Source organism: Suricata suricatta, chromosome 3 (genome assembly GCF_006229205.1).
Source record: "Suricata suricatta isolate VVHF042 chromosome 3, meerkat_22Aug2017_6uvM2_HiC, whole genome shotgun sequence".
Lineage (NCBI taxonomy): Eukaryota > Metazoa > Chordata > Mammalia > Carnivora > Herpestidae > Suricata > Suricata suricatta.
This window is the reverse complement of record NC_043702.1, coordinates 9,036,139-9,061,694: the sequence shown is the minus strand read 5'-3', so window position 1 is coordinate 9,061,694 and position 25,556 is coordinate 9,036,139. Positions and strand designations below refer to the sequence as shown.

The 25,556-nt window shown below is 45.7% G+C and overlaps 1 protein-coding gene across 1 annotated transcript in view; it reads right to left on the bottom strand.

Annotated features, from left to right (window-relative positions):
* Positions 1 to 25,556, bottom strand: part of DNER (delta/notch like EGF repeat containing) — a 292,299-nt gene that overhangs the window by 85,297 nt on the left and 181,446 nt on the right. Inside the window, exon 9 of the mRNA XM_029932873.1 lies at positions 10,048 to 10,161. Coding sequence (XP_029788733.1) covers positions 10,048 to 10,161 — 114 coding nt within the window. The remainder of the gene's footprint in view (positions 1 to 10,047; positions 10,162 to 25,556) is intronic.

The following is a 25,556-nucleotide window of genomic DNA, read 5'->3' as shown; positions in this document are numbered from 1 at the left end:
TTCAAGGGTTAAACACATAGCAGGCACTCCACAAATGGCAGGCATTCTCATTGTTATGGTTACTGCTGATGCTATTGTGATTTCCTGAAGCCATAAGAGAAATAACAGTTGAAACTCAGGCCATACAAAATCAATGTACAGAAATCGGTTGCATTCCTATACAACAACAATGAAGCAACAGAATGAGAAATCAAGAAACTGATCCCATTCACAACTGCACAAAGAAACCAAAAATACCAAAGATAAACCTAACCAAAGATGAAAAAGATCTGTATGATGAAAACTATAGAAAAGTTATGAAGGAAATTGAAGAAGACACAAAGAAATGGAAAAACATTCCATGCTCATGGCTTGGAAGAATAAACATTGTTAAAATGTCATTATTACCCAAAGCAATGTACACATTCAATGCAATCCCCATCAAAATTGCACCAGCATTCTTCTCAAAGCTAGAACAAACAATCCTAATATTTGTATGGAACCACAAAAGACCCCAAATAGCCAAAGTAATATTGAAGAAGAAAACCAAAATGGGAGGCATCACAATCCCAGACTTTAGCCTCTACTACAAAGCTGTCATCATCAAGACAGTATGGTATTGGCACAAAAACAGACCCTTAGACCAAGGGAATAGAATAGAGAACCCAGAACTGGACCCACAAATGTATGGTCAATTAACATTTGACAAAGCAGGAAAGAGTAACCAAAGGAAAAAAGACAGCTTCTTCAACAGCTGGTGTTGGGAGAGCTGGACAGCAACAGGTAGAAGAATGAAAACAGACCACTTTCTTACACCACACACAAAAATAAACTCAAAATGGATGAAGGACCTGAATGTGAGACAGGAAACTATCAAAACCCTAGAGGAGAAAGTAGGAAACAACCTACTTATCCTCAGTCGCAGCAATTTCCTACTCGACACATCCCAAAGGCAAGGAAATCAAGAGCAAAGATGAACTATTGGGACCTCATCAAGATAATAAGCTTCTACACAGCTGAGGACAATCAATAAAACTAATAGGCAACCTACGAATGGGAAAAGATAGTTGCAAATGACATATCGGATAAAGGGCTAGTATCCAAAATCTATAAGGAACTCACCAAACTCCACATCCAAAAAACAAATAATCCAGTAAAGAAATGGGCAGAAGACATGAGTAGACACTTCTCCAAAGAGGACATCCAGATGGCCTACAGGCACATGAAATGATGCTCAACATCACTCATCATCAGGGAAATACAAATCAAAACCACACTGTGATACCACCTCATGCCAGTCAGAGTGGCTAAAATGAACAAATCAAGAGACTATAGATGCTGGCGAGGGTGTGGAGTGATAGACACCCTCCTACACTGTTGGTGGGAATGTAAACTGGTGCAGCCGCTCTGGAAAACAGTGTGGAGGTTCCTCAAAAAACTATGAATAGAACTCCCCTAAGACCCAGCAATAGTACTGCTGGGGATCTACCCGAGAGATACAGAAGAGCTGATACATAGGGGCACATGTACCCCAATGTTCACAGCAGCATTTTCAACAATAGCCAAATCATAGAAAGAGCCTAAATGTCCATCACCTGAAGAATGGATCAAGAAGATGTGGTTTATCTACACAATGGAATACTACACGGCAATGAGAAAGAATGAAATCTGGCCATTCATAGCAACGTGGATAGAACTCGAGGGTGTCATGCTAAGCGAAATAAGTCAGACAGAGAAGGACAGATACCATATGTTTTCACTCATAAGTGGAACAGGAGAAACTTAACAGAGGACCATGGGGGCAGGGAAGGGGAAAAAATAGTTGGGGAGAGGAAGGGAGGCAAACCATGAGAGACTCTTGAGTACTGAGAACAAACTGAGGGCTGATAGGGGAGAAGGCGAGGGGAAGGGGTGTGACGGGCATGGAGGAGGGCACTCGTGGGGATGAGCACTGGGCGTTTATATGGAAACCAACCTGACAATAAACTATAAAAGAAAAAAAAAAGAAATTCAGGCCATATACCCAAATTTTTAAAGTCAAAAAGCTTTAAGAACACTAAATGATTTTCACGTGCAGATCTGGACACACGCCTTAAGAAATTAGAATTTGGGGGCACCTGGGTGGCTCAGTCGGTTAACCCTCCGACTTCAGCTCAGGTCAAATCTCACATTTGTGGGTTCGAGTCCCGCCTCAGGCTCTGTGCTGACAGCTAGCTCAAAGCCTGGAGCCTGCTTCCAGTTCTGTGTCTCCTTCTCTCTCTGCCCCTCCCCCTCTCATGCTCTGTCTATCTCTGTATCAAAAATAAATAAAACATTTAAAAATAAAAAGTTTGAAAAAAAAAGAAATTAGAATTTGTATTTGCCTATTAGGTATTCCCTACCTCTTCTTACAAAGAAAAGCACAAGGCGGGGCGCCTGGATGGCTCAGTCGGTTAAGCCTCCAACTTGGGCTCAGGTCAGACCTCACGTTCGTGGGTTCAAGCCCCGCGTCAAGCTGTGTGCTGACAGCTAGCTCAGAGCCTGGAGCCTGTTTCTGGTTCTGTGTCTCCTTCTCTCTCTGCCCCTCCCCCTCTCATGCTCTGTCTCTCTCTGTATCAAAAATAAATAAAACATTAAAAATTTAAAAAAAAAAGAAAAGCACAAGGTATCATTATTTCTTCATTCATTTGTCACATTGCAACTTCCAACTGCCATCTGCCACCATTAACCTGGGCATCGGAATGGTTCCCAGAGGGGCAGCAGAGCTAAAGATGGCAGAACCTTGGTCATGCACTAAAGTGAGTGCATCTGGTCCCACTGCAAATGGGGGAAGCAGGAAAGCAAAATTCCTTGCAGTATTTTTATTTAAACAACCTCAGGGAAACTGGGCTGTGTGCGGAAAAAAAGAAAAGATAAGAAATATGAACTCAGCTGTTAATCAAAATTTAATCAGCATACACCCAACATAGATATTAAGTTTTACTTACACTTGGTAAGTCTTAAAGCCTGCTTTGTTTCCAAAAGGTGAAACTATATACTTCTTGGAGTGCCAAGGATCTCAGCCGCTACAGTTCCTAAATGAGGTGCTGACTTAGGGATAGCGCCAAAGTTTCAAAGAATAAGAACAGTGTTTTATTCAGGCCTGGTAATTTTATGAGGACATGTTACACGTTTCTTATGTAAATATATGCAGTTTAATAAGGTCCTAGGAGAGTACTTTCACCCAAATCCTACCTATCAGGACACTGGGGAAAAACAACCAAGTGCTAGGAGTGTAGGACTCCTAAATCCTTACTGGGTAACATGCCCAGTTTCTGAACAATCCACATTATCTCAGAGATAATTTTTATGACATGTGTGGCTATTGCCTGCAAATCCCTCTAAGATGAGAAGCATTACCACTGACATTTGAGCTGGACAAAAGGATTTCTATAGCTAGATTACTCAAGGCTATAAAATGTAGAAAAACAAAAACAGTTTGGATAAACCCTTGGAGCTTGCTGTAATGGGATTTAACCTACAGGGCCTGAGGGCCAACATTCAGTTTTAGGGAGTCGCTGAGAGGTTATGAAACTTTTCTCTGTAAACATTACTTGAAAGAACAAGCTGGATTTACTGACTCAGCGAGGGGCTCTTAAGTTGTTCTGTTTGAATCAAAGAGTATCAGGAACAGGGTCCCTTAACAGTCACAGTCAGTCCTCATCATTTTACGACAGGAAAACAATGGCTGGAGGAGATGAAAATTGTATGACTCGCCCAAGGTGATATGACTAAATTCCCATCATCACCGTCGTCAGTACTGCTAACACTGTTCGGTACTGACTCTTCGCCAAGCACAGAGCAAAGGGCTTTTTCTGTTCCTCGCACCAACTTCTAAAGGATGTCCTAATACCATCCCCGTTTTCTAAGTGGGAAAATGAGCCTCAGAGAAGCACAGAGCTGCAAAGGGGAGAGGTCCGGAATTCAAACACAAGCAATGTGACCCTAAAAACCCACATTTGTAAGCACCCCGCTCCCCCGCCTCCTCTCTGGCCCCAGACTCAGGTCTACTGACCTCGGGCCAGAGAAGGACACAAACCACACGTGGCTACGGAGTTTCCAATTTCAAGCCCTGTACGTCTGACATGGAATCGAGCGTGGAAGCAGGTTCCCTCCCCGGATGCAGTATTTGCCTTCAGAATCACAGTGCAAGAGCTGCTAACACAAATTCTGTGGATCTGTGCTCCCATCAGCGTAACGCCAGAAAATACCTTCTAATGTTTTTAATATCTGTTGGATGGGGCACCTGGGTGGCTCAGTCAGTTAAGCGTCAGGCTTCCGCTCAGCTCATGATCTCATGGTTCGTGGGTTCGTGCCCTGAGGCGGGCTCTGTGCGGACAGCTAGCTCAGAGCCTGGAGCCTGCTTCAGTTTCTGTATCTCCCTCTCTCTCTGACCCTCCCCTGCTTGCGCTCTCTCTCTCTGTCTCTCAAAAATAAATAAAAAACATTAAAAAATTAAATAAAAATAAATAAAAATAAAGTCTGTTGGATGAAATGATATCTTCTCAAACTAGTGCCCGGAGCCCCATATTCTCACGTCAGTCTCTGGTTGCCACACGCCTACGTGGACGCCAGGCAAGAGATGAGGTTCTCTGCAGTGTGATTCTGTGCCCTGCATAATGTGATCAGCATACCTGCAGGACCAACAAATGGGCTTTCCTGCTGAGTGCTTTCATCTCTGTTAAATTCTTTTTATTCCCTATTAGTCTGTGTGGTATTCTATTTCAAATTCTGAAGCAGAAAAAAAAAATAAAAAATCTCTGCCGAGGCAGAGAGGATGGCTAAGACAATCATATTCAGATTTTATTTACATATGTATTTAAATGTAGTCATATATTTAAATTTACATATTTAAATATCAATAGGCAGTGATGGAAAGTATATATAATTAGATATCTTCAGAATTAAAATGCATTTGGTTTAAAATGTAAGGATCTCAAGGTTCTAAACCAAACATAAAGACAGTATCTGCATCCAGAGGAAGTACATAAGCAGTAAGATAAGCTTCTATTTTCTCCTCTTTGCTGCTGTGGTTCAGGAAAGTATCTGTAAGGGGCGCCTGGGTGGCTAAGTTGGTTGAGCGTCCAACTTCAGCTCAGGTCATGATCTCACAGTTCATGGGTTCAAGCCCCAGGTCAGGCTCTGTGCTGACAGCTCAGAGCCTGGAGCCTGCTTCAGAATCTGTGTCTCCCTGTCTCTCTCTCTGCTCCTCCCCCACTCATACACTGTCTCTCTCTGTCTCAAAAATAAACATTAAAAAGAGAAAAAAATCACTCATGATGTTCTTACTTTTGTTTCTTATCACCTCCACAGGAACCATAATCCTAAACTGCACTTTACAAATGTGGACCCAGTGAACGTGAAGTAGAAATTCAGAGAAAAGACAGAACCTGTTGACAAAGAACAAAACTCTTAGTGTAGGAGGAAAGCAGAAACCTTCCAGAAGGAGAGCTTAAATGATAATTACTGCACAAGCTGTCACGCAGGCCTCACTGACTCTGAACTTTTGGAAACAGGTTAAAAAAGGAGGCAAGAGTCAAAGAGACAGAGACCCAGGAAGGACCCCAATCTCGAAGGGCCTGGTCTGGGTTGACTAGAGAAGGATCCTTGAAGGAAACAGAATGGAGATGAAAAGGATAAGAAAGAGTCAAGATGTGGACGTGCAGAGTTGAAAGCTCTATCCAGAGGGAAAACCTAGTTATAACAGCTTTCTAGGCTGGGAGGGAATTTCTGTAAAAGGCTTTCACTGTTCTTACAAAAAAGAAATATATGTGTATATATATATATATATATATATGAAATATATGTATATATTTCAATTTATGTAAATTTTTACATATTTGAAGAAAAAAATTTTTTTCTAGCTTTTCCCAGACTTCAGAATTTTTAGCAGGGACACTGAAAAGTTTTAGAACCCACCAAACTTTGTGTCAATTTTACTCATGACTATCGTTACAAAGATCATCTTTAAAAATAAACAACACGGAGTTTATTTTAAAGGATGTATTTAGAGACAGTAGAGGACAGTGGTTCAGAAGGCCACGACCAAGGTGCCTGGGTTTAAATTTCTAGCTATGAGGGGCGGCTGGGTGGCTCAGTGGGTTGAGCATCTGACTTTGGCTCAGGTCACCATCTCACGGTTTGTGGGTTTGAGCCTTGTGTCGGGCTCTGTGCTGACAGCTAGCTCAGAGCCTAGAGCCTGCTTCCGGTTCTGTGTCTCCCTCACTCTCTGACCCTCCTCTGCTCATGCTGTGTCTCTCTGTCTCTCAAAAATAAATTTAAAAATTTTTTTAATTAAAAAAAATGTTCTAGCTATGTGCTCACGGGCAGGTTTTTTGATCATCTTGTGCCTCAGCTTCCCAATATGTTAAATGGAAATATTAACAGCATCTGCTTCATAGGACTGTTGTGAGAATCAGAGGTGCTGCTGGACTTGCAGAGTGATATTGAGGTGCCGACTTTTATAATTAGTTCATTTAATACATTTTTATTAACCTCCTCCTAATACAAAATATGGCGTTAAATGCTCTTGGGGTAGGATTTTCCCACCCTCTCAAGAGAACACGGGCACCCAGGGCAGACAGAATTAACACATACAAAGGAATAAATGAAAAAAGGGGTGCATAGGACATCATATGAGGAAATAATTACTAGTTTTTTCATTTGCTAGGCGCACTTTCAGATATGAAGAAGCTGGTGCTGATTCTTAGAAAACACAAACCGATCTATTTGGGCATAAAGAGCCGTAATGGCTCTCATTTGCTTTCAAATTACTTTGTAAAGAAATAAACAAACTGTATATGTAAATGAATATGTATAAAGCAAACATGACAAAACGTTCATCACTGGAGACAAGGAAAAAGAAAGAAGGAAAAGGAGCAGCAAGGGTCCAATGCTAGCTCACAACTCCAGAATATTCCACGGACTTGAGACACTTTCCAAACCTGTCTTTGCAGTGTGGCGGAAATGAGAGGGATCCTGAGACACAATGTGCTCTATAAACATTATCTTCCACCACAGGCCTCCAGAGAACAAGCCAGTGGGAGGGGCTGCTTTAAAAATGCCAGCCGTCCAATCATTGGCCGCACGCTTCTGCTAAGAGGCTCCGAAACATGCAATGCGTCCTTAAGAGCTAGGAGTAAAGCCCCTTTTCCCCGGTCCGTCTTCAGAGGTGAGCCTCTGAAGACTCTCTTTCTGCAAAGACTGTTGGGAAACTGCTTCGTTCCTTTCATTCCAGAGCGTCCCATGTCCACTAGGCTTTATCTTGGCAGTGTGGAGAAACGGTCAGGCCACTGGATGAAAAAGGTTCCCTGGACAATCCCCCAGACGCCAAGATTTAAACTGCAGTCTCGGGGCTAGTGGGTCTGCCTCTGGACTTGGCCCAGACTTCTCCACCAGCTTCCAGATTCACAGCTGACATCTCCACTTGGATGTCACAAAGCCCACTCAAACTCAACACGTCCAAGATAGAGCACCTGTCCTCTGCATTTCTTTTATCTGGAATGGCACAGCCGGCTACAGAGTGACAGAAGGAACAAACTTTCCCCTCCCCCCTCATCACCCACCCATCTCAAGTTCTCTCAAATCTGGCAGCTTCCCTCCTTTCTAAACTCCGCCCACGCCCTCCTACCAGTCAATGTCTATTCCCTGGACCTCTACAACAATCCCCAAACTTTTCTCCTTATGTCCACTCTATATCCCATACTGTTCCAGAATGAAAATGACAAATTCCTATTTAAATTCATCAATGGCTTAACAGTAATTGTTACTAGAAAATCAATAACGATGAAGCAGCTAATACTGAATAGCCACTTAGCCAGGCACTGTGCTAGGTGCTTTACCTGCATCATCTCATTTCATCCTCATTGTCTGTATTTTTTTTTTACTTTAGAGGGAATTTGTTTGTTTGTTTTTCTTTTTTTTTATTTAGTTTATTACCAATTGGTTTCCATATAACACCCAGTGCTCTTCCCCACAAGTGCCCCTCTCCATGACTATCACCTCCTTCCTCTTCCCCTTCCCCCCTCCCTCTTCAGCCCTCAGTTTGTTCTCAGGATTCAAAGGTCTCTCATGATTTGCCTCCCTCCCTCTCCCCAACTCTTTTCCCCCCCTTTCCTTTTCTTGTGGTCCCCTGTTAGGTTTCTCCTGTTAGACCTATGAGTGCAAACATATGGTATCTGTCCTTCTCTGCCTGACTTATTTCACTTAGCATGACACCCTCGAGGTCCATCCACTTTCCTACAAATGGCCAGATTTCATTCTTTCTCATTGCCATGTAGTACTCCGCTGTGTATATATACCACATCTTCTTGATCCACTCATCAGGTGATGGACATTTAGGCCTTTATCTTTGACTGTCTCTGTGCCCCCAGCTTTTTTTTCTCTCTTCTTTCCTGTCTTCTCTTTTCTTTCCCACTCATTGTCTGTACTAAGTGGGCATTACCATGTCCCCAATTTGCAGATTAGGAAACTGAGACAGACAGAGAGAGGGAGGTGAACTCACTTGCCCACGAGGCAGAGCTGGTGAGCAAGTGGTGGAAACAGGCTCCAGATGTAAGCCCCTCACTGCCCCTCAGGATGAAGATGAGATGCCCCCCCCCGGCACACAAAAGCCCGTGATGTGTATCTCAGCCTCCCATCACCCACTTTCTTCCTCGTCAGCCTCCCTCATCTGCGATGCCCTCACCTCCGCCATCCGCCGCGTCCTCACTCAGGGCCTCCCTCAGCATGCCCAGCCGCCCGAGACCGAACAGCTGCTTCTGGACCTCGCCACGGCCCTGGTCCTGATGTAAGCACACCCTCATCTGAATATGCAGCGCAGGAGACCCCATGTCAGCTCCACTGGCCCTTAAATCCCAGTGCCCAGCCAGCGCCTGGCGTACAGGAAGCTCTCCGTTATCTCTGTCCACCAGGAAAAATGGCAGTATGAGGCAAAATAAAAACATTTGGGTCCCAACTCAAGGGCCATCCTTCATGGCTGCCATGATTTTTATAAGTCACTACCTCTATGAGCTCCTGGGGTCTCATTTTAACTTTCTGGTGACAGTCAAAATTGTAAAAAATAAGCCATTTTGGAGTTTTCAAAGCTCTTTTGCAAAAATCCCATTTGTACCCAGCATGGCCCTGTGAAGATGCAGTCTCTCTGAAGCCCACATTTAGGAGGATCGGGTGGCTGCAAGGTCAATCAGCTGGTGACCCTGAAGCCCACCCTTGACTAGAAGCATAGCCTACAACCAGTTAGTTAGCAACCGCCTGACCCAGGATGCAGCGAAGCCGTGGAAATCTGCAAAGCTCCATGCATAAGGGCCACCCGTGCTGCTTGCCTAGCCCTCAGCTCCTTGCAACACGTCCATGTTTTCCATTTGCTTCAGAGACTCAAGGGAGGGTGAAGGGTAGGGCTCATCAAACACTTAACTCCATTGTCATGGTGACCACATCCATCGCAAGCACAAGCACCTCGGTGGTGCAGCTCCGCCCCTGCGCAGGTGAGTGGAAGCTGGGGGACGAGATTCACTTCTTCAGGGCAGGTCTTGAAAATATTAGGAGGAGGAGGTGCTGCAGCTCGCACGTGCTGCCCCCTGGCAACCCTGAGCCCGTGGGTCACCTGGGAGGTCTGTGGCCTTTTAGCAAGTGCCATGCTGAACCACGGACCCCCCCTGCAGCCTCTCTGCCAGGGGCAGAGGAGGGTACCGTGGGGTCCAGAGATGGTTCCTTACGCACTCAGACTCTACACGTAATCTCTGCAGACGGTGTCCTGATACTTCATGCAGTTGTCAATGTCGCCTCTGCGGATCAGGAGGTTACATGCTGATTTTACAAACAGGAAACAACCTCTAGGGGCACCTGGGTGGCTCAGTTGGTAGCAAAGAATTTTTAGTAAAAGGCGAAAGATTTATACGATCTGAAGAGAAACCAGAGTATTTAGAATTTTTTTTAAAAAGACATATTTTGCTTTATAAGTGGAACAAAATCGGAAGTTCTCTTGTATGGATCACGGTAGTCTACGGTTCAACACGGGAACAAAAGGTATTCCTAGGCAATAATACTCACCTTCTGGACACTGGCAGGTGAATCCGCTGAGACTAGACACGCATGTCGCTCCGTTTCGGCAAGGGTCTAGGACACAGTAATCAATCTTGGATTGGCAAAGCTCTCCAGTATAACCTGAGTCAAATAAGACAGATATTTTATAAAATGCGTTATTGCAAAACCATTGTGAACCGCCCCAGGACCTGCTGAATACCCACCCACCAAAAAGCAGCAGCTTTGAGCTAAAGAGGCACCCCCATCCCCCCGCCCCTCCTCGGTCTGCTTTGGTTTTGCAGTGAGAAACAGTCTTAGCAGTTTAGAATCACAGTTCAAAAGTCATTGACTTTGCAAAACTCTTTACTGCAAGGAGAGACTTCTTCAGCCTTAGTCCTGCATTTTACTTTGAAATACTAGTCAGGACCTTCAGGAACTAAGGGGTCCCAGCTAACTTCTGACACAGGGCAAAACACAATCTAAAATGTTCTACTCCATCTAACAGAAAGGATGGTCACTTTCCCTGGATCAGCCCAACATCTATTTTTAAAAGCACTAGGAAAAACGGTAGGCATTAAGATTTCTTTCATTTATATTTTACAGGGAGAAGAACTCTTCTGTGTTAATGCCATGGCCCATTCCCTCAGGTTACAGATAAAGAGACTGAGACACACATAATGTTAAGCACCTGAATATATTATTCTTAATTTTATTTGAATCCCATCCAGCTCAATAAATTCTCTGTGAAGCAAGACTCTGGTGGGGATTTCACTGGACAGTAACATAATCACACATGGGCTAAGGAGGTAAGGACTCCCATCTATGATGACGCAACCCAGAGCTTTAAATATATTCCATATTAGGGGCGCCTGGGGGGCTCAGTCGGTTAAGTGTCTGACTTCGGCTCAGGTCATGATCTCGCGGTTTGTGAGTTCAAGCCCCACGTCGGGCTCTATGCTGACAGCTCAGAGCCTAGAGCCTGCCTCAGATTCTATGTGTGTCTCTCTCTCTGCCCCTCATTCATCTGTGCTCATGTGCGTATTCTCTCTCTCTCTCTCTCTCTCTCTCCCAAAAATAAATATACATTTAAAAAAGTTGTTTAAAATAAATAAATTCCACATTATTTATTAACTTTGAAAACAAAGCCTTCCAGAAAGACAAGTGTTCATTTTAAAGCGGAAAATGGCTAAGAAGGAAAATTAGGACAACACAAGATGTCCAAGAGAAAGAGGCGTGGCCCTCACTGCTATTTGAGTACAGGACTCTTAATAATTGGGAGAGGATTCCTATCAGAAATACTTATGCACAGATATTTTCTGCACAACTATAATCATCCTGTAGTATTTTATACCTTGCTAGGATGTACAATAAGTACCTAAAAACTTGTCTTTCTGAATTATTCGTTTTGAAAGACTGTCATTAGCACTTGAATCTGAGATTCGCCAAAGCAAATCAACGATATGAGAAGAGGGATGAGTTACCTGGGCTTCAATTACCTACCAAATGAGTAAAAATTACAGCTTGTGAATGTGGAGAGCATTTATGTGCAACCTTAGTCTTCCCTAAGGCTTCAAAATGGCTCAGGAGATTCTAGCTTCTCAGCAGGATAAGATGAATAAAGTAATTGTATAACTAACAACCCAAATACCAGGACAAAAAGCTATTTCAAAATTGCAGAGTAGAATGTCTTAATATGATAATATTATGTTCATAGATCTCCAAATGACAGCTGTAAATTCAGAATGAGGGAGAGCAAACTGTTTTTCAGAAAAGTGCTATGACTAAGGTATTGGCCAGGGGTGCCTGAGTGGTTCAGTTAGCTGAGCGTCCAACTTCGACTCAGGTCATGATCTCACAGTTTGTGGGTTTGAGCCCCATGTCGGGCTCTGTGCTGACAGGTCAGAGCCTGGACCCTGCTTCAGATTCTGTGTCTCCCTCTCTCTCTCTCCTTCTCTCTCTTCCTCTTTCTTTCTCTCTCTCTCCGTCTGCCCCTCCCCCACTCATGCTCTGTCTCTCAAAAATAAACATTAAAATAAGTTTTTGACTAAAAATCATAGCTAATATCTATAATAGAACACTTCTTTTTTCTCCTATACGTTAATTCATTCTCACTGCAAACTACGGGGTCAGTATCATTACAATCATGTCCATTGTACAAATGGGGAAACTGAGACCCGAGAAGTTTAAGTGATTTGCCCAATGCCACACAGGGAGTCAAATTCCTGAGCTCAACCCCTTAAATGCATCATCATGACTAGGCAACATGTATCACATGCTCAAAAACACGTATTTAACATGAAGGGAAAATAACAGAAAATGATGTATAAGGAAATACATAGATAGAGGTAGACACAGGGTAAACAGCATGGTTGTTCTTGGGCTCACCAAGAATTTTCTTTAAATCCCTGCTTTCAACATGTCTACAAGAGGCTACAAAAGTACCTTCATGAAAAAGACAACGAATTACAAACACTGGCCTCTTAGAAGCAGTGTTTTCAGGGTATAGAGTCATGAATCCTGCCATCACAAAAATTACCCCTTAAAAATCATGACCCCAGAATCATACAAAAGCATGAAAACTGGCCAGAACCCAATGAGTTATATCTGTAAGGGAGGTATATGTCCGTACCAGACAGAAACAATATAAGCAGAATTCAGGATTCCATGATCTTCAAAGTTCTCTAGAGAAAATTTTAACATTCATTTTCTTTGAACTGTTGACTTGGGAATTTTAAACATACTTACACAAAGACTGGAACACAAGCCTCATGTATCTATCACCGACTTCAACAATGACGAGCATCCTGTCCATTTAATTTCACCCTGCTCCCTCACAGTTTTATATTTTCCCTGTTGGGGCATCTGAAAGCAAATTGCCTTTCGCCTATAAAGACTTCAATATATATCCCTAACTAAAGGAGATTTTTTTTTTTACAATCACTTCTAATGGAGTCTTTAATGTTTGGTCCTATTTACACTCTCAACCACATTTATTAATTTCAACAATATCCTTTTGAGAACCCCATTTGTTGGATAATACCCGAATCTTCCCGTGCATTTAATTCACTCCTATCTAATAGATCTAAGAATTAAACCTTTAAGCAAGATAAATCTTTTCTCAAAATTATTTTTAATGTTTATTTTTGAGAGAGAGAGACAAAGCAAGAGCAAGGGAGGGGGCAGAGAGAGAGGGAGATACAGAATCTGAAGCAGGCTCCGAACTGCCAGCACAGAGCCCAACGCAGGGCTCAAACTCACAAACCCTAAGATCATAACCTGAGCTGAAGTTGGAAACTTAACTGACTGAGCTACCCAGGCGCCCCACAAGGTAAATCCTAAGGGCTGATAAATGCTCTAATATTTACATATGCAAGTTTAGTAGGATTTCTACCTAAGAGGTCAACCCACATTTGCAGCGTGTGAGTGATTGGGATTCTCCCACCAGTACTGAGTGGTGAACAGTCTAAAGTCTGGCACTGAGGTGACCCAGTACAAGCAAACTGTCTTACTCAAGTGCCAAGGGTTCTCTTTAATGAGGAACATGGCTCAGAGACCAGTCACTCTATCATTGCATTTGGCTCTTGAGCTTTAAAGTTCTCTCACAAAGATTTTCTTAAATAAGAGAAACATGGAACTATAAAGAAAAAGACCGTGTGTACTTAGACCTGTAAAGTATGTATATATTGGCATCTCTATGGGTTCAATATAACTGGAAAAGAGAAACAACAGAGAGAGCGACAGAGGAGGGAGAAAGGAGGGAGGCAGGGCTGGAATTATGGAATTATGGGATTCCTAAACATCCTTCGCTGCCAGTGACCAGCTGGTCCATTACTGGCAATGACCACCAGCCTGCGTGTCTGCCACGCAGTAATTCAGGACCTGATGCTTGTCCACCCCAGGCCAGGCATGACTGTTGACATCAAAGAAAGTAGTTCCAATTTTAGCTGGAAGCTCCAGGAGTACCATCGCTGACTGCACTGAGCCAACAGAAGCCAGATCTGGGAGAGGACAGGAACTACGTGTGTCCTGTGGCTGCTTTAAGGGACTCTTCAATACCTGTGAGTCATTTCTCGGATCCCCAGAGACCAGAAACCTACAGTGAGTTGTCAGACAGATCCCTGATGTTGATCTATATATGATATTCTGAACTGCGCATCTAAGGCATAGGCAAATTACCTGTCGTGTCTGTTGTTTTTTCATTTCATATCATAACCGAGGTGCTAAAACTAAATGAGTGGATGGGATTTAAATTTTACAAGACCATGACGCCTTTGCCTGGGCTCTCTCTTCCATCTTGTGGAAAGCGGGTGCCTTCTCTGGGGAATAAAATAACCACATTGATCATGGACACTTCCTCACCCTACCAAAGGAATGACACACATTCAGAGGACCCCGTGGAATGTTCGAGTAAAGCAATGATCATGTCAACACAGGGGATACGAAAGGTGACACGTGGTCATTTTGTGCCTGTTGCTAACAGGAGAATTTTCTCGAACACACATGCACACATACACACAAATGGCATGTCAGGAGTTAAAGCCCATGTGAAGGCCCAGCAGTATGTGGGAAAGGTGGTGTGGATGCCGTTTAGATGTCCTTAAAAATCCACAACAGAGATTGTCTTCCTGCATTCAGGTTTCCAAAGGACAAAGCCTATACCTAACTACCAAGGCAAATACCAGCAACTGTCTCCATTCCTTTCTTCAGAACTAGCAACACGGCCCCTTCTCACCCAAACCCAAAGCATTCTGGAACCTCCTTCCAAATTAGTGTTATTACCACACAATTCTTTCATGTTGTCCAGGCCCAGGCATCATTGCCTCTCACCAGGACTTAAGGCAGTGCTCCCTGGGACGCCTGGGTGGCTCAGTCGGTTAAGCCTCCGACTTCGGCTCAGGTCATGATCTCACGTTCGTGGGTTCAAGCCCTGCGTCAGGCTCTGTGCTCTCTGCTAGCTCAGAGCCTGGAGCCTGCTTCGGATTCTGTGTCTCCCTCTCTGTCTGCCCCTCCCCTGCTCATGCTCTTTTTCTCTCTCTCAATAATAAATAAACATAAAAGTTTAAAAAAAAAAAGGCAGTGCTCCCTCAGCCCACCTCCTCTCCCCTACTCCTGCTTTCATACGGTCCATTCTACAATCACGTGGGAGTAGCCGGAGAGATTTTTTTTTTTAAGACATAGCTTATATTTTATTTCTTATACTTGAAACCTTCCACTTGCTTCACAAAGGGCTTGGAACAAAACCCAAACACTTGCCTCCATGGGTAAAATTTTGGCACAATGTGATCTGGCCCCTGCCTCCTACATCCCTACACATCTCCACATCGACCACCGCACTGTGGCCACCCTGGAGTCCGTCTGTCCCCAAATCACCAAGCTCCTTCTCACAGTCTTTAATGGTGTTTTCAGGCTGCGGCCTCAGGACCATAAAAAGATGTGAGAGGGACACAATAAAAGCAGTTGTGGTCCTGTCCTAGAAAGAGAAGGGTGGTAGGAATTTAAAATCGTCATGTAACGATGGGGCTCTGGGTGGCTCAGTTGGTTAAGCGTCTGACTTTGGCTCGGGTCATGATCTCATGGTCTGTGAGTTTGAGCCCCACATAGGGCTCTGTGTGACAGCTCGGAGCCTGGAGCCTGCTTCAGACTCTGTGTCTCCCTCTTTCTCTGCCCCACTCCACTCGTACTTTGTCTCTGTTTCTCTCTTCCAAAAATAAATAAATATTTTTAAAAACTTTTTTAAAGCCTGTCATGTAACAAGAAGCTACCAAAGAACGTCAGCAATAACCTTAGGGAGAAGGGACTACAGGAAATGCAGGGAGTTTCATCTGTAAGAGCAGGAAGCAAAAGTGGGAGGAGTTAAAAATGAATTTCATAAGGCAGTAGAGGACCTAAGAGAGTTCATTAAATGGCCTCCAGCACCACGTAGGAAGACGTGGAATCCACTATGCAGGGAAGGAAGTCTGTTACAAATTCAAGGGGGATGACAGATAAAATAAGAACAGTTAGGTCAAGATGTCTCATGAGCCCGGGGGCTGTGCCTTGTGAAATCAACCCCATTTGGAGAGTGTGAACCGGTGTTTACTGCTGTTGGAGGCAAGAGAGGAGAAGGATGGCCTCTGCATGCTTGTCACAGACCTCAGAATTGCCCTGAATGCCCAGGTCGTGGGAGACAGGCAAAAATCTCTCCCCCAGAAACAACTTCCGACCCCTGAGTGCCTGATCTAATTCATTAGGGTTAAGAACTGCAATTAGCTGAGAATAACACAGCTCTGGGTCTGAGTCTTTAACCCAGAAAGAGGAAGAGTCGCATACACAGATCGTGATGTGACGTCGGAGATGGAGCCCTGGCATCGGAACTTGGTGTCTGGTTTGGCTAATCCACGCGTCCCAAGAATGTGTCGTGATTAGGATAACGTGGTGCATGAGAGGATCTATCAGACTTCCGATTCCAATTAAAATGTCCAGTGGAATTTTTGATGCATGAATTTTGAAAGATAAGGCTAAGCCAGGATACGTTGAGAGGTTTAATGGAGTTTGAGAATTGCTATGATTTACATTTAATTCTTGCAAGGGAACAAACACAAAAGATAATTTCAGATTGTCTTCCCTCTGCAGGAAAGCCCAGAGTGGTCATCAAAAACCTCAACCCCAGAGTCCCACCGCTACCTGGCACAGAGTGTTCCCTCTGAGCTTCCATTCTTCCATGGCTGCCCATCCCACTAGCCTGGTCTCTGCGCAGAAATCACCTGCTCAGACCTTGGGCCTCAAGCCCTTCCTTATTCTGCATCTTAGAACGTATCTCCACTCAACAAGACACATGTAGACTTGTCACCTCCCCACCTGGCAGGTGACCCGTGGGAGCAGGGCTTTGTCCCAGAATCTGCTGCTGTCCCCTGCAGGGCTCCTTCATGCTCCATCAATTATATTTATATTACCCGAAAGGCTTTGCTTTGTTGGTTTTCTTTCAACAAATTTCCTAAGTATTGGGATTTTACCTTTCTTGGTAATCTCTGAATCCTCAACACTTAAACATTTCCTAGCACAGATCAATCAAGTTGCTTCAAGTTTTTGCCCTAAACTCAACCATATCTTTCAAGTCAGATTTAGCCTCTCCTTATGCAATAGTACCTAGAACAGCATGAGCAAAATGTGTTCATTACTTTTTTCCCTAATGCCCACTGAAATAAATATACTGCTACCACAACACACATGTATTCTCTCAAACGCATGCTATGTAAAATCACCTTGTGTTCTGCAACACTGTGGGTGTTTCCGGTGCGGGAGACCCCACAATGGAGCAGTGGCTCTGCTAAAGGACCCTCCTCCTGCCCAGCCAGACTGGGATGGATGAGAAGTTAGGCTGACCCTCCTCTGAACGTCAGTCTTACTTCTCCAAGTAGCATGCAGCACCTTCCACGGGTGCTTCAGACACGGCAAATCAACAGACCCGAAGCCCATGTAACAGCTCCATCCAGGTTTAATTCCCTACGTCAGAGTGGTTCTCCACCAGGATGCTTCCCTCCAACCCCAATCACACCCACCCTCCCAGGGAACACTTGGTGACATCTGGAGACATGGACAATGTCACAGCACTGGGAGTGCCACTGGCACCTAGCAGGTAGGAGTCAAGGATGGGGCTGAATACCCACAGTGCACTGGATGGTCCCCTACAACAAAGAATGACCCAGCCCAATGAGTCCCTCAAGCCAGAGTTGAGAAACCCTGGGGTAGGGCGATGAGACCTTGGTGCTTCAGACTGAAAACACTTGTTTTCATCCCAACACCTTTGATCTCCCCTTTAACAGAAGCCAGTCCTTTCAAAGCAGGGACACTGAACCTCCAGTACATTTTTAAAAATCAGAATCCTCAGGAATATTTATATCTTCCAGCAAGTTAAAGACCATTTTAAAATAAATCACGTGAGTCTGAAAGCTTTGTTACTGAGCAATTAGTGATAGTGATATTAGATGAATAAATAATATAATAATGGGTTCCAAACTAGAGGACTACAGGAGATACCGCTCTCTCCTTTAGGGAATCCCAGGGGTTTTATCATTTCTTTCGAGAACATTCTACTGCAACAAAGAGGCTATAAGAAAAGCTATGCCTTGGGATATATGAGAAGGATGCCTTTCAAGGACCTATAGGATGACTGGCAGAGCTCTAAACTCCAAATGGAGGCTTAGTGCTTTTAGAGCATCTGACCACGAGCAATGACGATGGACGAAATAAAACGCATGTACTAAGTGAAGGCTGGCCGATGGTGATCAACCAGACACCTTGTAGGAAACACATTGAACTGAATAATCCATTCAGAGGATGCCTTCCCAGATTACATTTAGTCTAATGTAGAGTTGGACTATTTAATTTTATACTATTTTGTACTTAAGTAGAAAACATAACTTAAAATGTATCCGTGTCTAGGGAGAAAATGGCTGATTTCCTGTGAATATCCAAACGGTTTGTAGAAAGTCGCATCCTAGGAGTGTCTTTTGATTGCAAACAACATAACCAAAAACTTGTACCCCCCAGCACCCCCAGATCACGGTCTAGGTGGGTTGTGCTGGGGAAATGAAGGAAAACCTTCTCAAGTTCAATGATAAATCACCAGGATGCAAAGCTGGCTAAATGAGTCTGGCTGTTTAAAAAAACAAGGCCATCGATCTGTGGTTTTAACATCCTGCCTCCCTGCACAACTACTTCTGTGCATGATGTTTACTGAGAGATTCCTCTAGTGAAGGAAAGATATTGCTCTGCGATGCTTTGATTCAGAGGGTGGAATCTAATTGTTTCTTTGGAGAGCTGTCCTGAAAGCTTCCAAGGTGGGAATGTGGCAGGAGCTATTTTTAACATTCCTGGTCTTTTAATAGCTGGCTGTGCAGTCAGGCAAAGCTGCTGGTTTTGTGCCGGAAAGCTGATGGGGGGGACGGAACCCACTGCCCTGGCTCCTGCCCTCGGGGACCAGAGCAGCTGGGCTGGGGCGGGAGCTGTCTGCTGCAGAGCCGGAGGGCCTAATATTAGCACTCTGAAGCAAGAAATCAATAGCAGGAATCTGTGGGCCATCTAGACATTCAATCTCAGAGGCATCCAATTTCAAAGTCAGAAGGTAGGAATTATTTAACAGGAAAAAAAAGTAGGGAGATCTGCTGGCCTGGCATCTGAACAAATGCAAACATGCTTTAAAAACCAAAGGCAAAGAAAGGAAGCCATAGGACGCCCATCTGTGAAAGGCAATCAATAAAATATAATTAAAATCGGAGTACGCAATAGACAGAAAAGCATGGAAGAAAGCTGATATCCAGCAAAATCAGGAAAATTAATCTCCAGGTTAGAAAGTAACCAGATCTAATTAGTACACACAGTAGAGAGGCACAGGGGAAAGGGCCATGGCTTACAGAGCCAAAGGTCAGGGATGGCCATGCAAAGCTCAGCTGAGTAACATCAAAGGACTGACGTTGACCTTCACGGCCCCCTTGGGTGAAATATGGATAATGACAATACCTGGCTTCCGGGATGGTTGGAAGGACTGAACAAGACCCACTCTGTGCAGCACGAGCCATTGGGATCAATCCACATAGCTTGTGCCACACCCATTACATCGCAGATGGCTCAGTGTTTGTGAATGAGTGGGTAATTTACAGATTTTAACACTGCCAAACAATAAGCCAATATTACCAATCTCTCTGTTTTTAACAGGCAGTGTGGACCAGCACTTCTCCAAGTGTGGTCCCCAGACCATAGGCTTCAGTATCACCTGGGAACTTGCTACAAATGTGACTTCACAGCATCATCGCAGACCTACAGAATCAGAGACTCTGGGGGCCAGGTGGGGGGTAGGATACAGGCTACAATCTGAGGTTTAAGAAGCCCTCCAGGTGATTCTGATCCAAGGTACATGTTAAAGTCTGAGAACCACTGGTCCAGAAAACTAGCAGCAATTTTTTAAATATCAAATATTAATATTATTCATTTAAGAGTTATGTGTGACAGATTACAAAAGAAAACAATCAAAGAGTGAAAGCCAAATATTACATTAAAAAGCCTTTACTGACTGCGCTGTTGGCACGTTTTTTTTTCTTTTGGTGACTGAGAGCCCCAGGCTTGATGACCGTGCCTGTCATTGCATTGTGTCCAGATTTGCTCTCCAATTATTTGAAAGCAGGTGTTGGTGATTTCTGTCCCCAGCCCCTAGCAACGAGCCAAGGACTCTGGCGGTACTCATTATAAAGTAATTAATGACCACGTAAGCACCACGCATCTCTATTTTTAGAATAATCTCTTTCATTCCATTTTCCTAGAACCCAAATAAGAAACTGTGATGTTGGTAGAGGCCAGACTATATGTGACACGGGTCGCTTCTAGCCTGGTGATTACAAAGTGGGAGAGATTTCAAGAAAGTTCCTTTCATTAAGGATGTCCTGACGACTGCCCAAGAGATACTAATATCCAAAGGAAGACGTCACTAAATTAAAAAATTTATGCCCTGAAACAGACAGGTTCACGGACTGACTTAAAGATATTTATCAGCTGAATTCTAGGCTCGTATAATAAACCAAGCTACAGGGAAGGTCTTCATTCTTTGAGAAAGAAATTTGATGAGTAGGAATTCACAGCTGGGGGATCGGAGACACTTTCGGAGGAGCGAAGACACATTCCCACGAAATAAACACGCAGTGTGAGCCAAGCCAGCGTCCGGGCACCAAACAGATCGGATGCACAGCCTGAGGCCTCGGGGAGGCAGGTGGGCTGTGGCCTCAAATCCACAGGCTGAGGGGCTGGGACACCAAAGCGGCTTCAGCGAAGGTTACAGGTGGGGAAGGCAGTTCGAGACGGGTCACTTCCTGTTCTCAGCCGCTTCAATTCAGGGGGAAGGCTTAACTCTGGTCCCTTCCTCCTCTGCGCAGGCGCAGTGGTGTGGGCAAAACAGGGTGGGGGAGGGGGACTCCAGAGGGGCGTGGGGGTCACGGCTCAGCCTCTGGAGCGACGACAAGGAGGATGAAGGCATCCACCCCACTCAACATTTACTAGCATCTGACTCAGAGGCTAAAATTGGTGACCTTTGGGGGTCCCCCATTCTGTGCCTGTGTGCGCGTGTGTGTGCACGTGTGGGTGTGTGCCTGTGTTCTCTCCAACCCCTACAAGGTCAAGACCTGTCCTTCCATTTCACAAGTGAGAAGGTGAGAACATCTGGGCTCAGAGGAGCAAGGTAGTCGGAGAGTGGCTGGAATCAAAGCCAGGACCGCACACTCCCAACCCCACATTTCTGGACGACTCATGTGTGGTATGTTTCCTTTTCGTGAGGCTTTTTTATTTTTATTTTTTAATTTTTTTAACATTTATTTTTGAGGGACAGAGAGAGAAAGAGCGCAAGTAGGAGAGGGGCAGAGAGAGAGAGAGAGACACAGAATCCGAAGCAGCTCCAGGCTCTGAGCTGCCGGCACAGAGCCCGATGCAGGGCTCGAACCCACAAACCGTGAGATCGTGACCTGAGCCGAAGTCAGACACTTAATAGACTGAACCACCTAGATGCCCGCATGAGGCTTTTTAAAAAGACATCGAGAGCCGGGCCAGCGCTGAGGCAGGAAGATGGGTGGGGAGCGGGTCTCAGCAGAGGAGCACAGGACCTTCTGAGGGTCCCACGTGGTCCCGGGGGCCCATGAGACACGGACAGCACAGAGGAGCTGAGGCCACGTCACCTGCCGGAGAAGCGGCCCTGGGCCCAGCGCAGGCCGTGGGGCCGGCGATGGGACCGGAACAGCAGCGGTGACAGCCGGCCGCTGACTTCTGCCTGCCGGCACGCGCTGGGGTGCAGGTACCTGTCGGAGCACAGCCGGGTACCGCTTTCCCGAAACCTCCCGGCCTCCCCGAGGTACGCTGGGCCAATCCATCGTTGGCCAGCCCAGGTGGCAGAGAGGAAACTGGGACCCAGCGCGACCAAGAAACTTCCCTCGAGTCACAGGGAAAATGAGGAGTGAGAGCAGGTGGTGCCCTCTGGCGATGTGACCTCAGCCCTGCTCAGCATCGCGGGGCCCAGGGCTTCTGGAAGCCAGGAGGGGGGACCAGGGAGAGGTCCCACAGCCTTATCACAATCCTGCAGGCAGAAGCAGCCCAGCTCAGGGCATGCGGGAGGGGGAGAGGAGAGCTGGGGCAGGTGGGAAATCGCTGTAAATAGAGTGAACCTGGTGACAATCCAAAGGTAAGAGGAGGGGTGTCTGGCCTGAGTGACAAGGGTGGTGACGGCACCATTGACAGAAACCAGGGCTCTGGAAAAGGTCAGGCTTGAAAGCGTGTGCAACAGGTGGGGGAGGAGGACCCCGCAGGTCTGGGGGTGGGTCTGAGGAGGGGATGAGACCTTAGTGGTGCATCGGTGCCAGTTCTACTGGGCGTGCTGGAGCGGAGGCGACAGGCTGGAAGGAAGGGTCTGGAAGCCAGACACTTAGAGGTGACAGCTGAAAGTGAGTGACTGCCGCCAAAGGCAGAGGGAGGTAGGACAGTGGCTCTTGAGAGAGAGGAGGGAGAGGAAGGAGGGGAAGAGGGCTGTTCTCAGAACAGACACCAGGCAGCATTGTGTAAGCCAGGGGACAAATGCTTCTAAGGGGATGAGGACAAAGAAAGCACCCTGGAAATTAGTGGGGAGGACACCATCAATAAATAGCCTCAGAAAAGTTTCATGATGCAAAGAGAAAGGAAGTGTCAGTAAGTGGGCAGGAAATCACAATATGGACATAGATGGCTGTGGGCAGTGAGAAAGGGAGAATGGGGAGGAGGGGGAGGAGTGAGATAAGGAGGAAGAGGAGGAGGGGAGGGGAGGAGGAAGGGAGGGGAGGAGAGGGAGGGGAGGAAGAAATCAACAATAAAAGCAGGCAGCAAGGACTTATTAAAGTTTTGCTCATTAAGGGACTGGATTTAAGATGAGACCTTGGGGCTCCTGCTGAGGAGAAGCCGAGGACGAAGTTAGAAGATGCAGGACGGCAGAGACAGAGACGGAAAAGGCTGGGAGCATAAGATCCTGGAGGAGGAGAGAAGGGAGGTCATAACTAGGGTAGAGTTCACGGTAACACTATTCACCACAGTCAAAGGGTGGAAGCAACCCACGCGTGCGCCCATGGGTGAGCAGATAAACAAGATGCGGTGTCTCCACGCAATGGGATATTTTTCGGGCATAAAAAGGAACGAAGCCCTCTAGGTGCTGCAGCGCGGATGAACCGTGAAAAGCCAGACACAAGAGGCCACATATCAAATCATTCAACTTACATGAAATGCCCAGAATGGGCAAGTCTGTAGAGACCAGAAGGAGATCCATGGTGGCCGTGGGCTGCAGGGAGGAGGCAGCAGAGTCAGGGGGCAACAGGTGAAAGAGAGAGGGCTGCTTTCAGGGGACACGGCCATGTTCTAAAATGGACTGTTATAACTTCGTAAATGTTCTGAGAACCACTGAATTGTACTCTTGGGTGAGATGTGGACTTTATCTCAATGAAGCTGTTATTAATACAAACCTCTGGAGCCATCCACAAGTCCCCACCTCCACTCACACGGCACACACATCCTCCAGCGAGTGTCACTGGCTACACCTTCAATATGTCCCAGACCCAAATGCCCACTGCTGCTGGTGCCTCGGTTCTCCAACCACCGTTCTCTCTTGCCTGGAGAGTAATCTCCCCATTGCCCCTCCCTACGTTTCTTCTTCACCAGGTTTTGGAGTGATCCTGTCAGAAAGAAGTCAGATGGGCTGCCCCAGTGCCCCGGGAACGGCTTCCTGTCACTTTCACGATAAGATCCCTGTCCTTCCTCCGTGGCCGGGTCCAGCTTCCTTCCCAGCCCCAAGTCTCATCACTGGCTCTTAGGCACTGTGCACGTATTCCTGCCTCAGGACCTTTGCAAGTGCTAATCCCTCCACCTGGATGCTATTCCCCCCAACAGTCACATTGTTCACAGCTCATTTTATTCAGGTCTCTACACAAGTAGTTTCCCTTCAGAGAAGCCTCACCTGATCACCTCCATGTTCCTATTTCTTTCGATCTTTTCACCTATTTTATCATTGCACCTATCACTGCCTGACCCTCTCCCTTAACTAAACACACACACACACACACACACACACACACACACACACACACACACACATCAAGAAATACACATGCTCACATTGTTGATTCCTCTCCCTCACTACCATGTGGCCTCCCTGAGCATGGGGACATTGCTGTTTGACACATGTAGTCCTGCCACCTGGCAAATGCCTGGCACATAGGAGACACTCAATAAGCAATTGTTGAATGAGTGAGCGATCCTCACTACAACCCCTTATTTTTAATTTTTTTAATATTTTTTATTTATTTATTTTTGAGAGAGTGAGAGACAGCATGAGCAGGGAGGGGCAGAGAGAGAGGGAGACACAGAATCCAAAGACAGGCTCCAGGCTCTGAGCTAGCTGTCAGCACAGAGCCTGACTCGGGCCTCGAACCCACGAACCATGAGATCATGACCTGAGCCGAAGTCAGACACTTAACCGACTGAGCCACCCAGGGGCCCCTCAACCTTTTATTTTAAAGATAAGGACACCCAAGAGCTGAAAGGACGGGAGGGTCACAGGTTATCTAACTAGTAAGTGGGAGGCGCTAGATTGAAACCCTGCACAGCAGGTTACAGACTGACTTGTCCCCCCAGTCCCAGCTGGCCCCGTCTCTGGTCCCGCGAGCTGGTGAAGAACATCACCGGGTGATGGACTCGCAACCTATCGGAGAGGGCCACGCCCACTGCCCTGTTCATAACTAATGGAAAATTCGCAAACCGTGTATACGTTGCAGTGAAATGTACTTTGACCCAAAGATGGCCACAGTGGAGAGGCCTGAAATCCCGCTGTCTCCCACAAGCTTGTAGACCTTGGTCAAGCCCGTCAGCCTCTCGGGGTCACCCCTCTTTCCCCTGCTCCATGACCACAGACCAGCTCTGAAGTGCCCTCTACTTTGAACCTCTGAACTAAGCCACTTGCAAAAACCCACATTCACCTGCCAACGCACTGGCTTCCGGGGCTGAGTGAGGCTGGGTGTGAGGGCCTACAGCAGATCCTACTCAGGGCTTGTCTCCCGGAGGAGGTGGCCCGCTTCTGACTCACCGGTCAAAGGCATCTGGACACCCTATTTGGGCGACAGTCAGTGTTTAAAAAAGTAGAGCTAAGACAGGAATGCATGAGACATTTTCTGTGCCTCGGAAATGATGAGTTTTTGGTTTTTTTTTTTTAGTAGGCTGAAATCACCAAAAAGCTGGAACAATGAAGCACTTTAAAGTTGAAAGATGATTTGTGCAATGCGAATAATATTTTGGCAGTGACATTTTGAACATGTATCACAGACATTCTTTATAGAAAAAGTAATAGCTCCTTTGAGGAAAAATTATATTCTCAATATTAAAAGGCTTTTCTAAAAAATAATCTACAAGGAACTCACCAAACTTCACACCCACAAAACAAATAGCCCAGTGAAGAAATGGGCAGAAGACATGAACAGACACTTCTCCAAAGAGGACATCCAGATGGCCTACAG